This window comes from Telopea speciosissima, chromosome 8 (genome assembly GCF_018873765.1).
Source record: "Telopea speciosissima isolate NSW1024214 ecotype Mountain lineage chromosome 8, Tspe_v1, whole genome shotgun sequence".
Lineage (NCBI taxonomy): Eukaryota > Viridiplantae > Streptophyta > Magnoliopsida > Proteales > Proteaceae > Telopea > Telopea speciosissima.
The window spans coordinates 22,826,362-22,841,036 of NC_057923.1; the positions used below are offsets into that span (position 1 = coordinate 22,826,362).

The following is a 14,675-nucleotide window of genomic DNA, read 5'->3' on the forward strand; positions in this document are numbered from 1 at the left end:
TCTGGTTTCTATTTCTGGAAGTTTCTAATAACTACTTTCTAAATTTTGGTAGATTCTATTTTAGTTTCAACTTTCCTAAATCTATTTGGGCTCCATAACTTTGAATCTGACTTTCAAATTTCTTGCACACTTTGTTTGTTCTCCATATTCTTAAGACCACTTGACATAAAGTTAGCCCAATCAGACTTTTAGTTACCTAAAGGATCGTGGGTTAGAAAACCAGAGCACTTGGTACTACCAAATGCACTTCCCATGTTTTTTATTTTTTTATTTTTTATCTTTCATAAGTAAAAAAGCACTAGAAACCACTCTGCCAGGGTGTTACCAAACACGGCCTAATAGGCTAAGAAACTTTTCTGTATTGAAAGAGGAAACAAGCTGTAGTAGTCGAATGAGTAAATTGCAGAAGGGACCAACAATTTCCAATTGATAACCCTAAGGTATCCACCCTAAGATTTTTTAGTTACACTTTGAATTTAGGTATCCATATGCATAGGATATTCTAGTTGCATCAATATCTCTTTTTTTTTTTTTATGACAAGATCCAAAGCAATTGTAGCCTATTTGTCATAGGCCTTGTGAGGTAGGGATATCCGGATATGGCTGCAAAGGAAGCATATGGTTGGGATTTTTAGATGTAAAAACTGAAGATTGATGTTTTAGAATTAAGTACAAAATTGTCATGAAGTTCGGGATTAAAGTTTAAATAAGCATTCTTAAGGCTTAAGGATTTGTTCTTTCAAGTTATTGGGAAGTGCAATCAAATCATCCACATTAAAAGGAAAATAATTAGGGATAGCAAATGTGGTACACAGGGTTCTCATCTGGATTGCTATGCCATGGGCTAAACATAGTTGAGAAAGGGGAGCCAACAAGTAGAATATCTGAACCAAGAGACAGGAAAATCAACAAGGAAGGTTTCAAGAAAGAAATACATTGATGAGATATTTAAATCAATTAAAGTAGGTCTCTCAACTGTTTCTAGAGGATCTACTTCTCTTCAGTCAATTTAACTCTTTTTCGAAATCTCTCAAAATAGGGGCACATCTGCTGCCTCTGATTTGGTAATTTCTATTCTTCACGTTAAGGTAGGGAACCTCAACATGATGCGCCTAATGCAACTGAAACTGCCTCAGTTAATAAAAGGTTTGGGTTCGAGTATGGAGCTGCAGCCCGGTGGGATATTTGGCCTCCTTCCAATTCTAGTCTAAACCTGCCCAACCATTACTCCGAGTGATAACCCATCCAAACCTGCCTGAACCCGTCCAATTGCCTAATTATCCTATTATTACTTATAATAGAAATATGAAAATTTATTTTTTTATTATTTATCTCAACCCACCAAAACCTAGCCTTGCTGCCACCCTTACTTCACATGGTAAGTGTTCAATTAGATCTCTATTAGCCTTCTCAAATTATTTTTCTGGGCCCTTCAAAGCAAAACCACCATCTCCTCTGAATTGGTAGTTTTAACTTTTGGGTTACTTTCATATTGGAAACTTTAAAATATGTCTCTGGTGCTTACAAATACACTCTTAAGCTTTTCTTTGGTTATCCTGGAATTGGATATTTGTTCTCCAGGTTAATTTTTGTATGATCATAGGGATCTGTACTCAAATACAATCTTCAATTTTGGTGCTATAATATTTAATAATTAATCTTGCTTAATCACACTTAACCATTCAGGTTATCAGATCCAGTTGAACACAGTTTGATTGTCTCCAGTTTTGACATTGACTTGTAAAACTGGTCTTCAAACAAGTAGACAATGCCAAGAAGTTGGTTGCTTCTCATGGTTCACACGAGAACCATGAAACCATGATGGTTATATTTAGTTGACCCCCCTGAGTATTGGGGATGCTTCAAACGTGGAGCTGTGCAGTTCCACTTGAAGCCAAATTTATCTCCTGGTCTGGTCTGGCTTTTCACTTTATGGTTCTTCCGAATCTTTTGAAGGCAATTACTTCTCAAAGTTTTCTACTAATGTTATTTAGAAGCATAACTTGCCATTTATGAGATTATTTTGAACTTGTGCAGGGATCAGGACGCTATTTGTATCAAACAGTCGTTTAGAATTCTTTCGAACTTAATTGCAGCTGGTGCTCTTCATTCTAGTGTGGTAGTTGATGAAATAATATCTGAACTTCTTGGATTTACTGCTGTCATCGTTGGCCTGAAATCATCTGATAATAATGAATTAATAACAGAGGTATACAATTGTTTGATCTTCAGAGTTTCTGCCATTTTGTCCCACTTTTTTCTCTTATACTTCTGAATTCTTTTGAAGATCCAAGAATAAGTTTCATGCCATACACATTTATCTGACATTTGAAGTTCATTGTAGATGTTTGGTACTAATTTGTGGCTAATATATCTCTGAGGTTGGTGATACATGCAGGCTCTATCAATTTTGAAGAAGTTACTGAATAATACTGAAATTGGCATTGGGAAATCATATTGCAGGCATTGGGTTTCCTTAGTAGAGCTGTATTCGCAGGTTAGGTTTTTATATTGCATTGTTATGGTTCATAAGAATCATAATATTCCAAGAGTTACCTCTCACTACTATCTTGTCATATAATTGTAGATTATGGGCTACAATGAAGATGCTTCTGGAAGAATTTTGTATGAGTCGACTGCATGCATAGCGGTCATATTATCACGAGTCGCTGAGGGGCTCAGAACATCAGAGAAAGTTTCTCTTCCTCCAGTGGTGGATGAAGCCTTAAAACAGATTCTACACCATTCTAAAACATTTGGTGTGTTAGACCTATTGTTTCTGTGTTTAGCAGCTTCAGGCTCAAGTCTTATGTCAGGTGCTACAAATATGCTGTGCTGTGCTTGTGAAGCTTGCAGGGCTATCTGGGCATTGATAGATGCACTGGAGATTCTGTCCATGAAATGTCATGCTTATATATTCCCACTAAACACTTTGCGTAGTAATTCATTACATCGACTTGACATCAAGGAGAATGATCGAGGTTCACTTAATGGGACAGAGTCAGTGAAAATCACTGATGCTGTGGTGAGAGCATTTATTAAATCAAAATCCATGCAAGTTGCTATTTATTACTGTCTTCATCAACGTGTGGAGCTTGCCTTGTCTCCTGCAATTCAGGTGTTGTTTCATTCTTATGTTTTCTACAAAATTATTTTCTTTTCACTATATGCATACTAGTTTCTTGATTAAAGTTATGTTTGCCCATGGGATCTTCTGTGATGTGTGTGGCAATCGTTTTTGATGAATGGTTTTCTTGATGCCTCCTATATCTGCCATGTGGGAGATCAGATGGGGTGCAAATTTTGTGGACAGGTAGGTCGCAAGGCCCCTGTTCACATTTCAAGTTTCATCCCAAATGAAATTGGCTATGTGGCAAAATAAATCTTTGAACACCCACTAAGAAAATAATTTTCTTGAAAGATGCTCAGAAACATTTGGGTGGCTGGAAATTCAAGGGAAATTACCAACATTTGTTGGGGGGGGGGGGAAGGAGAGGTGTTTAGAATTTAGATGATTGAATTGTCTCCAAAATTTGACATTTTGACAATCCCGAGTTCCCGACCAAGCCCTATATATCCAATGATTGGAATTGCCATGTACTTTCCATGTAGCACAATTAGGTGGACCATATAGGCAAGCCTTCATATGTGGGCTGTGGAAAGAACCTTTTACCTCCGTTCTTTTGTTTTGTGTCTAACAAATTTCCAAGTTAGGGTTTGGGTTAGATGGGTTGAGGTTTGGGTTAGAGGTAGTGGAGGTAAGGGTGCGACTTTTACCGCCAAGGATGAAGGGTTCCTTAGGGATATGGAACCAAGGTTAGGAGGGTAACCAGGGTTGGGGTGGGGTTTGGGGTGATAGAAAAGCTGAGAAGGAGTAGGAAGGAGATGGGGGAGTGTTATGGGGAAGCGAGAGGATATCACAGTAGGGGGAGCAAATTTTGTGGCAGGTAGGTCCCAAGGCCTCTGTTTATATTTCAAGTTTCATCCCAGATGGAATTGGCTATGTTGCAAAATAAATCTTTGAAAACCTACTAAGAAAATACTCCCCACATGGCAGATTTAATAAATACTCCCTTTTGGTAATGAATTTGTTATTCACCAAAAAAAAAAAAAAAAAAAACTCAAATGATTCACATGTGATATCTGTTCTTATTTTATTTCTTTGTTTATTAGCATTTCATTCTCTTTGCGTGTGATCCCCACTTTAACTTATTAGAATTTATTAATATGGTAGTCTGGTGTATTCAGCACCTCAGTTTCCATGTGGACTTCCATTAGGTGTGCTTCATCCTTGTTTTATTCTTTTAATTTGTTTAAAAAACATTAAGGTTCGAATTGACATAATACTGTCGTGGAGCATCTTGAGCAACTTCTGATTATTGGGTTGTAACATCTGAATAGTATCAAACTACCAATAGAATGATACCAAGTAGGTTTCTGAAGCCACAATCAAAGTTCAAAGTGTAGCAGCAGGTGGTTCATTTCCGATTATTTCTCCAAAACCATGGTCTCCACAACCCTGACATTAACCGCCACCAGAATTAACAGGTATTAGAAATCATTGTTGATGGAGTTGTGATAACAAAATAGGATTCCAGCCTTAACATCTTTGAACTTTCCTTCTCTATGTAAACAATGCTTGATCACATAGTATCTGTGTTGGAATATTTTGATGGCCCTAGTTTAATCCCTAAGGAACTTGATAACCGTTGTATAATCTAGTTGTTTCTTTACCATCAATGTGAAGTTTACAGGTTGAAATTATTTTCATTCTTCGTACCTGCCTAGCCAGGAATTGTAACACCAAAACATACTTTAATCTTCCAGCTGCAATTGGACAATGTCTTGTAAAGTTTGATATACTTTCCCAATATTGCCTTCTTATAAATGGATGGCAGTAAACCAAATCTGCTTAGCAGCTACTGACAAAGATGGTGTTGAGTTGCCAACTCATAAATCCAGTCTCCAGCTTCTAAATTTTTAATTGGGTCCTTTATGTTTCAATTTTTGTTTGCTCATCCATTGGGGAGAGATGAAGAGAAAGTTGTTCTTGTGATTGGTAAAGTAGAGAAACTTCAAGATGCTCTTATGATTAATCCATAGCAATAAAGTTGAAAGTGTAGTTGTCACATCGTCTAAGTGACCTAAGGTGTTGGAGGGGGCTTGGACGCAAGGCGACATCAACAAGGCTACCAAGATGCCCATCGAGTCAACAAAGGTGCCTGGTGTTAGAATTTATGTAATAAGGGTACTAGGTTATTATCTTGTCTTGTATGTTTTACCTTTTTGCCTTTTTTACCTCCCTTAGCTACGGTTTGTATGTAATTTCTCATATAACACAAGTAAGTGAATCAATTTAGGGGAGAGAAATCGATTTCCTCTAGACATTGCACTCATCTTTCTCTATTTCTCATCCTCTCTTCCCTTCTTCTCACCCGTATCTTCTCTTCTCTTCTCTCTTACATTAATCCTTGCCTACTTTCGACTTGGTATCAGAGCCAAGAGGAATTTTGAATCCACCAACAACTCTCTCATTCATTCTCTTTTTGGAACCCTAGAAAAGTAAAAGGGTCCAATAGAGGTTGTACCATGTAAGACGACACAACTAAGAGACAAATGGAGTTCTCTCATCTACTAGAGGACCTAATGGAAGAAGACTGGAGCCTGTGAAGACTGATTGAAGAACAAGGGAGGCAAAATACAGTTACCGCCAGTTTTTTTGATCCATCTCTCTCTCTCTCCCTCTCTCTCTCTTTGTTGTAATATGGGTACAAGGGTAGATTTGTCCTTAGGGGCATAATTGTACTTGTACCTCATTCTATTCTAATAAATTAAAGCATGGCTGTTGTCTCATAGACACAAGCCATTATCTTCCCAAAATAATTACGGTATCAGAGCGAGGATCCTCCTTTGATCCAAACCCTAATACGGCAGTGAAGTTGCCTCAGCCCTAGCACCGCTGCCGTCTGCCTCTCTCTCGTCTCGTCTCCCTTTCTTCCACCTCGCTTTCTCTCACCTCTGTTTCTCTCCACCCCTTCTCAGAATTACCACCAAGGGTCCTTCCTTACCTCTCTCGTCCTCTTTGGCCTGGATTTATATGGCCTGTGAGCCCTTGTTCGTGAACCTTGATCGTTGCGTAGATCGGTTGCTGCCGCTATTGAAGTATGTTCTATAGATATTTTTCTCTCTATTTGTGACTCTTCTGGGATCAGTAGACATGTTAGATGTACTACTGCATCAACTAGAACCGATCGTGAGTCGTGGGATTCAGTGATTTTCCTTTGTTCCCTGTTAGCTCCATTAAGTTGGATGGGAGCAATTACTTGATGTGGCCTTGTTCCTATTTCTTGTCTACCGATGCCCGAGGGTTTGCCAGGTATCTTAGAGGTGAAACTGAGAAACCTACTACTGCTGGTCCATCTCAAAAGAAATGGAGTCCAGACAACTAACTCCCTTGTGATGTCATTTCTTTTTAATTCCATGCACCCCAATATTGCATGGGGTTACCTGTTGTTGGATACTGCTGTCAAGATCTGGAAAGCGGCTAAGGATACCTATTCTCAGGTAGAGAATGATGCTCAGGTCTATGGGTTGTGGAAGAAAATTCATGAAACCAAGTAGAAGGAGATGATATTATCATGATATTACTCTAAGTTGTGTAGGCTATGGTTTGTATAGGATCATTCACTGGAATGGGATATGTGATTCTTTTATAGGATCCCAATGGGATATACAAATCCACTAGATGCAATAGGTATTTGTAATCGATCAACTTCAAGTATGACCGAGGACTTTCTGTCTATATAAAAATAACTACACAATCTGGTTATTGGTTTGACCCGAAATTAATCTTCTTGTTTCTCAAACGGATTTTTTTTTTGGACTTGAACAATTGGTCAAAACCCCCCGATCCTCCATTGAGAATCATTGATACAACCAATTCTCGTCTTCATTTGTTCTATTATCTCATTGAATAAATTGGTATTTACAAAGAAGGAACGGTCTTTTTGACGAATGTGGGTTCCTTGAAAATGATTTGAACGAAGAAGATAGGAGTCCATTAGCTGCCTTTGATCTAATAAATTGAAAAGTGCTTTCTGTCATGGCCCTATTGGTTTAGAGCTCCCTGGAGGATCTTGATTCATGGAATAACACTCATTGTAAACTAGTCTCCAGATGGATAGTTTGCCGAGACCTGTGTTTTTGGTAAACAGTCGCCCGAGCCTGGTCATTGCCACCCCCTATATGAGGAGGCACCCCTTCTCCCGAAGTTGCTGGGTTTTTTGCCGAGTTCCTTGGAGAGAGTTGTCTCGCACCCCTAGGTATTCTCTACCTAACCACTTGTGTTGGTTTCGGGTATAGGTACCCCTTTGTTGAAGGTCGTTAGAGCTTTTCCCGGGAGTATGACATGGGTTGGGGGTATAGGTACCCTTCTCCAGGTGTACGATTTCTTAGCTGGTTTGAATGTGGAGTTTGATCATACATTATTTATCAAGAAATCAGGTGATCGCATTGCTGTTCTTATTGTATATGTTGGTGATATTGTTTTCACTAGGAGTGACCCTATAGAGATATCCCAATTCAAGGCCTATTTGGGAAAGGAGTTTGAGAATAAAGATTTGGAAAACCTACGATATTTTCTTGGTATTGAAGTTGCTCGCTTAACCAAAAAGTATCTTTCTCTCTCAAAGAAAGTATACCCTTAATCTCTTATCTGAGACTGAGATACTGGGGGGGGGGGGGCAAACCTACAAATACACCCCTTTAAGGTAATGTCCAACTTAAGAGTAATTATGGTGAACTGATTATAATGGCAAATATCAAAGGTTGGTCAGCAGGTTGATTTATCTTTCTCATACTCGTTTAGACGTAGCCTATATTGTGAGTTTAGTTAGTCAGTACATGCACGATCCCTATTCCACACTCATGGAGGCTGTGTTTTGCATCCTGCCATACTTGAAGTCAGCCCTAGGAAAAGGTGTGCTTTTCTCTCCTCATGATCACATACGTGTTGAGGCCTTTACAGATGCGGACTGGGCTGGTTCTCCTGATGACCGGAGATCTACATCAGTATACTGAACTTTTGTTCGTGGCAATCTTGCGGTCTGGCATAGCAAAAAACAGGCAGTGGTTGCCAGATCAAGTGCTGAAGCAGAATTTCCTGCTATGGCCCATACCATGTGTGAGCTATTATAGCTTCAGATTCTTCTCCAAGATCTTGGTGTTGCTGTTCAACTTCCTATGATGCTATATTGTGATAGTAAATCAGCTATTAGCATTGTTCATAATCTGGTTCTACATGGCAAGACGAAGCATGTGGAGATTGACAACCATTCTATCAAGGAGAAACTTGAACATGGTGTTATTTGTGTCCCATTTGTCCACTGTGGTGTTCAGTTAGCTAATGTTTTTACTAAGGATAAAAGTATTTTATCTTATTGTATGCAAGTTTTGCATGTGTGATATCTATGCACCAACTTGAGGGGGAGTGTTGTCATATGGGTATAAGGGTAGATTTGTCCTTAGGGGCATAATTGTACTTGTACCTCATTCTGTTATATTATAAATAAAGCATGGCTGCCGTCTCATAGACTCAAGCCATTATCCCCCAAAAATCATCACTCTCTCTCATTAGGCATCAGCTGCAAGTGGGCCTGAGCTTGATAAATTGCCCAAGGGTTACCTTTCACCCCCTCATGGCCTCGATTGCTGAAAGGATGAGCTGTTGGAGAGCAACTCATTCTCCCATGGACTTATAGGTACCATCAGATTTGTGTTCTTGTCCTTGTTTTAACCTGAAATGCTTGGTGTGATGCTTTCGGTTGATGTTTGTTGGTGAGTTACCTCATTTGGGTCTTAGGAGTTGTCATGAGATGAAGTTCCACCTTGAAAGGTGTATGTGATTTGAGTTTCTTCAGGTTTTGTGGTTTGCTCTCTTGCTGAATTTTTTTCCCGAGTACTGGGAAAGGAGTATCTAGGTAGACAATGTACTCCCCATTTGGTTTGGATATTAAACCAACTTTCTAAGTGTGTTCCTACATCATGTCAGAGGTCAATGGACCTATGAAAGCTTTGGCTAGTGGTTTGAGTAGTACCATCTACCAATCCCAGTCAGATTGCCTTGAGAACTCCAACACCCAACTCTCCATTGTAAAGTTGGACAACAACAACTATTTGGACTGGGCTCACTCAGTGAAGCTTTCTTTGCAAAGTCGGGGAAAGTTAGGGTACATCGAGGGTACCATTAAGGCTCTTAATTTAAGTGATCCAATGTATCAGAAATGGGAGACCGAGAACTTAACCATTATGACACTGTTGATTTTATCTATGAAACTTGAGATTGGTAGGAGGTTTATGAGAAAGGAGACTGCCAAGTATACTTAGGATACTGTCTTTAAGACTTTTGACCAAGTTGGTGACTCAATTAAGGTCTACCAATTCCTCCAGAAAATCATCACAATGAAGCAGGGAGATAGGACTATCTCTGAGTATTATAACACAATTATTGGTCTCTGGGACGAGTATGATCATTATAGGGATCTCCAACTTCCTAACCCCAAGGACGAAGCTAAATGTATATCACATATTTGAGAAGAAATGTGTCTTGATTCTCCTTGGTGGGTTGAACCTGTAATATGAACCAATTTGGGTGCAAATTTGGGACTGGTCACCTCTCCTATCTTTAGGTGAAGTATGTAGCTACTGTACCTTTGTTTGAGAAATCTGCTCTTTCCTCTAGCTGACTAGGTCCCATAGAGATTGGCGTCGTGGAGGCAGAGGCCAAGGGCCACACTTTCACACCCCGATACCTAAGTAGGGCCCATAGCTACTGGTGTTACATTCTAATCAATTATTATTGCAGAAAGCGTGAAATTAATTAAACCAATCCATAAACCACCCAGGATCAATCGAACCCTTCTAAAGCTAGTTTAAGTCATACAGTCATCCTCAGGCACGTAAAAAATACAATATCTTCGAGAATATACACCAAATGTTGTCTTCCAAATTTCTCAAAACTGTTATATAAAAAATTTCACCCCCAAAAAGTATCGTCTACATAAAGGTGTAACACAAAATTATAAGCACTTCCAAGGCTCTAACCATCAAGCTGAAAAGTTCAATAATAATGGTGGTGAGTGAAACTAGCTCACTTAGTAGCTGACCACAAACCATAAATTAACCTATTGATCAGTGTATTACCAAATCATAATTGGAAGATCTCTTTACGCACAATTCCAATGATTCAAATCTAATGGATGGTTCCAAATTTGAATCCAACAAGAGACTGATTTAAAACCTGTTCACATGTATACATATTTCCAAGATTCACTTCATTCACAATACTCAATTCCCACAAGGGAGATAATCTAAAAACATAATCCAAAGAGTCAGATCATTAGCAAACACCCAATTCCAACGAGGGAAAAATGTCCAAAACAAATATACATTTCCAAAGGGTTTATATTATTTAAATTTACCCAATTCTAACAAGGGAAAAAGGTCCAGAAAATATATGTGCATTTCCAAAGGATTCACATTATTTACAATTACCCATCAGTAGGGAAAAAGGGTCAAGAACATATATATGTATTTCCAAAGGATTCATGTCATTTACAATTACCCAATTTCAACAAGGGAAAAAAGTTTAGGACATATATATTCATTTCTTTCTAGTGATTCCAAACATGTGAAAACACTCAATGGGGCCCCAACAATCCTCATAGATGAATCATATGGGGACCAGATATATAGCCTATCCAGGGGTCCAAATACCCTCAATCGACATCTCGGGTGAGATCCAGAATTAACTTGAAAATGACGTCTTAGATGGGATCGATATCCCAATGCCGAACAGTTGGGTTAACATATACCAACAACCGATGTCTCAACTAGGGTCTGGACAAACCCTCGCTAATCAAACGAGATCCAACGTCCTATTGCTGAACAAATGGGTCCAAACATACCCAAAACTGATTTCCTGGTGGGGGTCCAAATAACCTCACTTATGTCTCTGTGAGGTCCACCCTCAATCGACATCTCGACTGAAGGTCCAAATAAACCCTCAATGAGCTTTTCCACAATCACACTAAACAGATTTTTGATTTCAAACAATTGTAATGTACAGATTCAAGATTCCAACAAACACAATATACAATTTTATGATTCCAGACCATCACAATGTACAGATTTGGACAAGCCTTTGGGGATTTTGGAGCAACCACAACCCTGTTTTTGAAGAAAATCTACAAAGTGGTTGTTAGAGCTTTAACGATTGCATTTATCTTCTCCAACTCTCATTATTGAGGACATTGAAGGACCATTAAAGACTCTTGAATGTTGGTTGGGCATTAAAGGACCTTTGAAGACATTTGGGGTGTAAGAGAAAAGAGAGAAAGGCGGTGGAGGGTTCCATTTGGTTGTGCACTTGAAGATTTAAGTCTCCCCACACAGTAAGGGTCAGTTGAAGATTCCAGTAGACATCTTGGGACAATAGTGAAGCCTCTTCAGTTTTTATTACCACGGGGGAAGGTAATCTCTCATTTTGCAAGTCCATTTGTATGGCCTAGGTTGTATCTTGTAGCACAGCCTAAGGTTTTTTATTGGAAGGGGTTGGGACCTGTATTTAAAATTTTATATATTATAACCTGTCAAGTTGGGGCTTGACAAGATTGGGGTTGTAGCTCAGATTGAAGCAGGTGTTGTAGCAGTTGTGGTTGCGAGGTTGACGTGCACATGACTATGTATGTGATACTGGTAAATTTGGGATTGCCCAAGCCAGTTCGAGTGTGACATTAGGGAGTGCCAAGCAGTGCGGTGACCGTCAAGGTCAGAATTTTGGGGAAAAAAATTGGTGACACTAATTCATCCCCCTCTCAGTGTCAACCTAGGATTATCATATTGTACCGGTACCATATTGTATCTGTAGCTTAAAGATACAATGCATATCGGTGGATACGGAAGGATATTTAAAACCTTGGTGGTGGATGCTGGTGGCAGTGGCTGCCGCTTCAACCTTTCCGACGGTGGTGGAAGTTGCTGCCGCTGCAATTTTTCCGGCGGTAGTGGCAATTGCTACTACTACCCATTTTTCTTCATATTTTGTATTCTCTGATTTTTCTCCCTATATCCTGTCTTTGCCTTCCCTTTTCCTCATTTTTCCCTTTCTTTTCCCCTTATTTTCTTTTTGGGCTCCTTGAACAATATGGCGACTGGTCACCTAGGCATTCAGGAACCGCCTTGGCGTAGCTAAGCGTCGCCTAGAGAACTATGATTTTCTAAAATAGCGGAGAACTAGCTAATAAATAAACCAAAACTTGTAGAAGCAGGGTTTCTATGGGGATATTTCCTGTAGCAAAGCCAAATAGTGGGTTAGGTTGTCATTGATCCGTTCAAAGTATTGGAGTTAGTGATAGTAGCTTGAAACTTTCTTTTTCATTTGTTATTTAGGATCCATTTGTACGGCTTTGTATATTGAATGTGATAACTTTGGGAATTGTGACTTGTGTCAATGGGAAAAGGATCCTGTCCAGCCGTGGTAGGAGCTGGTCTGTCCAGCCGTGGTAGGAGCTGGAGCGTCCAGCCCCGCTAAACGACAGGAAAAATAGGGGTTGGGTGGTCATTTCACTGGTGGGTCCCACCTGGGGCCCACATGTTAAATGACCATCCCACCCCTGTTTTTCCTGTCGTTTAGCAGGGCTGGACGCTCCAGCTCCCGCCACAGCTGGACAGGAGCCAGATCCGTGTCAATGAGACACAATCACATGTCTATTTATAATAAATGCAATGAGAGTACAAGGACAGAAATGCCCCTAGGGCAGCACAACATAAAACACCTTGGACAAATCTACCCTTATATCCCATATTACAACAAAATGATAAAACATGATCTTTATAGCTGAGCCAATTTATTTGGGATGAGGCTTAGTTGAGTTGGTTGAGTAGATTTAGGCTCCATTTGTTTCCATGTAAAAACTGCATAACAGGAAAATTATCATGTATAATCATAGTAAAAATTTACTTGAAATTTTCCTTTTCATTGAAACACCTAAAGCTTATTTCAATTGTAATATGAATTTGTTACCAGAGAAGCCAGTTTGTCCTGTAATTTTTCAAATTATTTGTTCTCGTCTTGATTGTACAATTCTTGCTCCATTTTACTTTTGTAGTAATCTGATTTATTCTCCTTTAATATTTTAGCTCATGTTGAGGTGCTGCGTTCATAGTGGATATTTCTGTGGTATGCTTTGTGGCCTACCAAATTCTTTACCTGTCACTACTGTCATAAGTGGTGGAGGGGATGGTACAATTGTTTCAGAGATATTCTCTGTACTGTCTTTATGTGCCTCATCTTCAAACAAAGAGATACCGGGAGAAACAAGTAACCACAAATGCAAACTATCTAATCCACATACTGTGGTTCAGCATTCATGCCTTACCATTGCCACTATTGCACAATATCTGAAATCAGCTGGAAGAATGTCTGCATCCTTCATGCTTACAACTTCTCCAAAAAAGCAGCTTTCTCGGCTTTCAGTCCTTGCCCATTTTAGTTCTGATGATAGGATGACTACATCCTTCCAGCCACATAATGCATCAGCCATGCTGGCTCTTGCATCTGTTCTGTCCCTTGAAAGTGGAGGCCATGTGGAGTCTTCCATCTCTGAAACTGCAATTCCTTTGATCCCTCGGATCACCACAATTTATGACAACCTGAAGATCCCATCACGTGACAAAAATGAAGTGACCACCAACCAGAATGGGATGCTCTCATGTTGGCATGGCCTTAGGGATGGATGTGTTGGGTTGTTGGAAACAAGACTCAAGTGGGGTGGACCATTGGCTGTTCAGCAGGCTTGTGCAAGTGGCATTCCCCAACTTCTTATGGATTTGTTAGCTAATGGGCTTCAAAATTCTTCTTCTGAAGTAACAGATGGAATGGCAGATCACATTGGGCTATCTCCTGTTGGTGTTGTATGGACAGTTTCTTCAATATGTCATTGCCTTTCTGGTGGAGCTTTACCTTTTCGTCAGATCTTGGTCGGGATTGAACATGTGAAAATCATCACTGACTTGATATCTGATGTACATCTAAAAATCTTAAAACGTTGGGTTGGACCTGGTGATGGGAAGGATAGTGTCAGAGAATTAATCAATGCAGTAATCGATCTCTTAGCATTTCCTTTTGTTGCATTACAGAATGTTCCCGGCTTGACATCAGCCACTGCATCTGTTAACAGTGGTTTTCTTCTCAACATGGGTTCCCCAGGTGGAAAAATGTCTTTTGAAGACAAAGACACATTAAAAGCAATTGAAACATACATGCCCAAGTATATTAAAATCCTCTTGGAGGTTAGATTCTGCTTCCTTAGTATCGAGGCACTTATTCATTCATAGTTTCTCTCACCTATTGAAATTTTCAGGTTGGTATCCCTGGATTTATTCTGAGGTGCATGGAATATATGGAGTTAAAAGATGCAGGAAAGCCTGTAGCTTTTCTTGCGAAGATGACATGTCATCGACCCCTTGCGGATCAGCTTCTGAGCAAAGGTTTGTTGGATCCAAGCAGAGTGAGAAAGCTTCTAGATGGATCAAGCCCAAGGGAGGTTTTGCTAGACATTCTAATGATAGTTTCTGATCTTGCCCGGATGGATGAGGTTAGAGTTTAGGATGCTCTT

At 39.6% G+C, this 14,675-nt stretch overlaps 1 protein-coding gene across 4 annotated transcripts in view; it reads left to right on the forward strand.

Annotated features, from left to right (window-relative positions):
- LOC122670907 (serine/threonine-protein kinase TIO) overlaps positions 1-14,675 on the forward strand; it is a 62,402-nt gene that overhangs the window by 45,753 nt on the left and 1,974 nt on the right. For 3 of the 4 annotated variants that reach the window (XM_043867933.1, XM_043867935.1, XM_043867936.1), the window contains 5 exons: positions 2,038-2,209; positions 2,399-2,497; positions 2,588-3,118; positions 13,198-14,349; positions 14,421-14,654. In XM_043867933.1, the coding sequence (XP_043723868.1) occupies positions 2,038-2,209; positions 2,399-2,497; positions 2,588-3,118; positions 13,198-14,349; positions 14,421-14,654 (2,188 nt within the window). Of the gene's footprint in view, positions 1-2,037; positions 2,210-2,394; positions 2,498-2,587; positions 3,119-13,197; positions 14,350-14,420; positions 14,655-14,675 lie in introns of all 4 variants that reach the window. The other variant, XM_043867934.1, reaches the window with a different exon arrangement.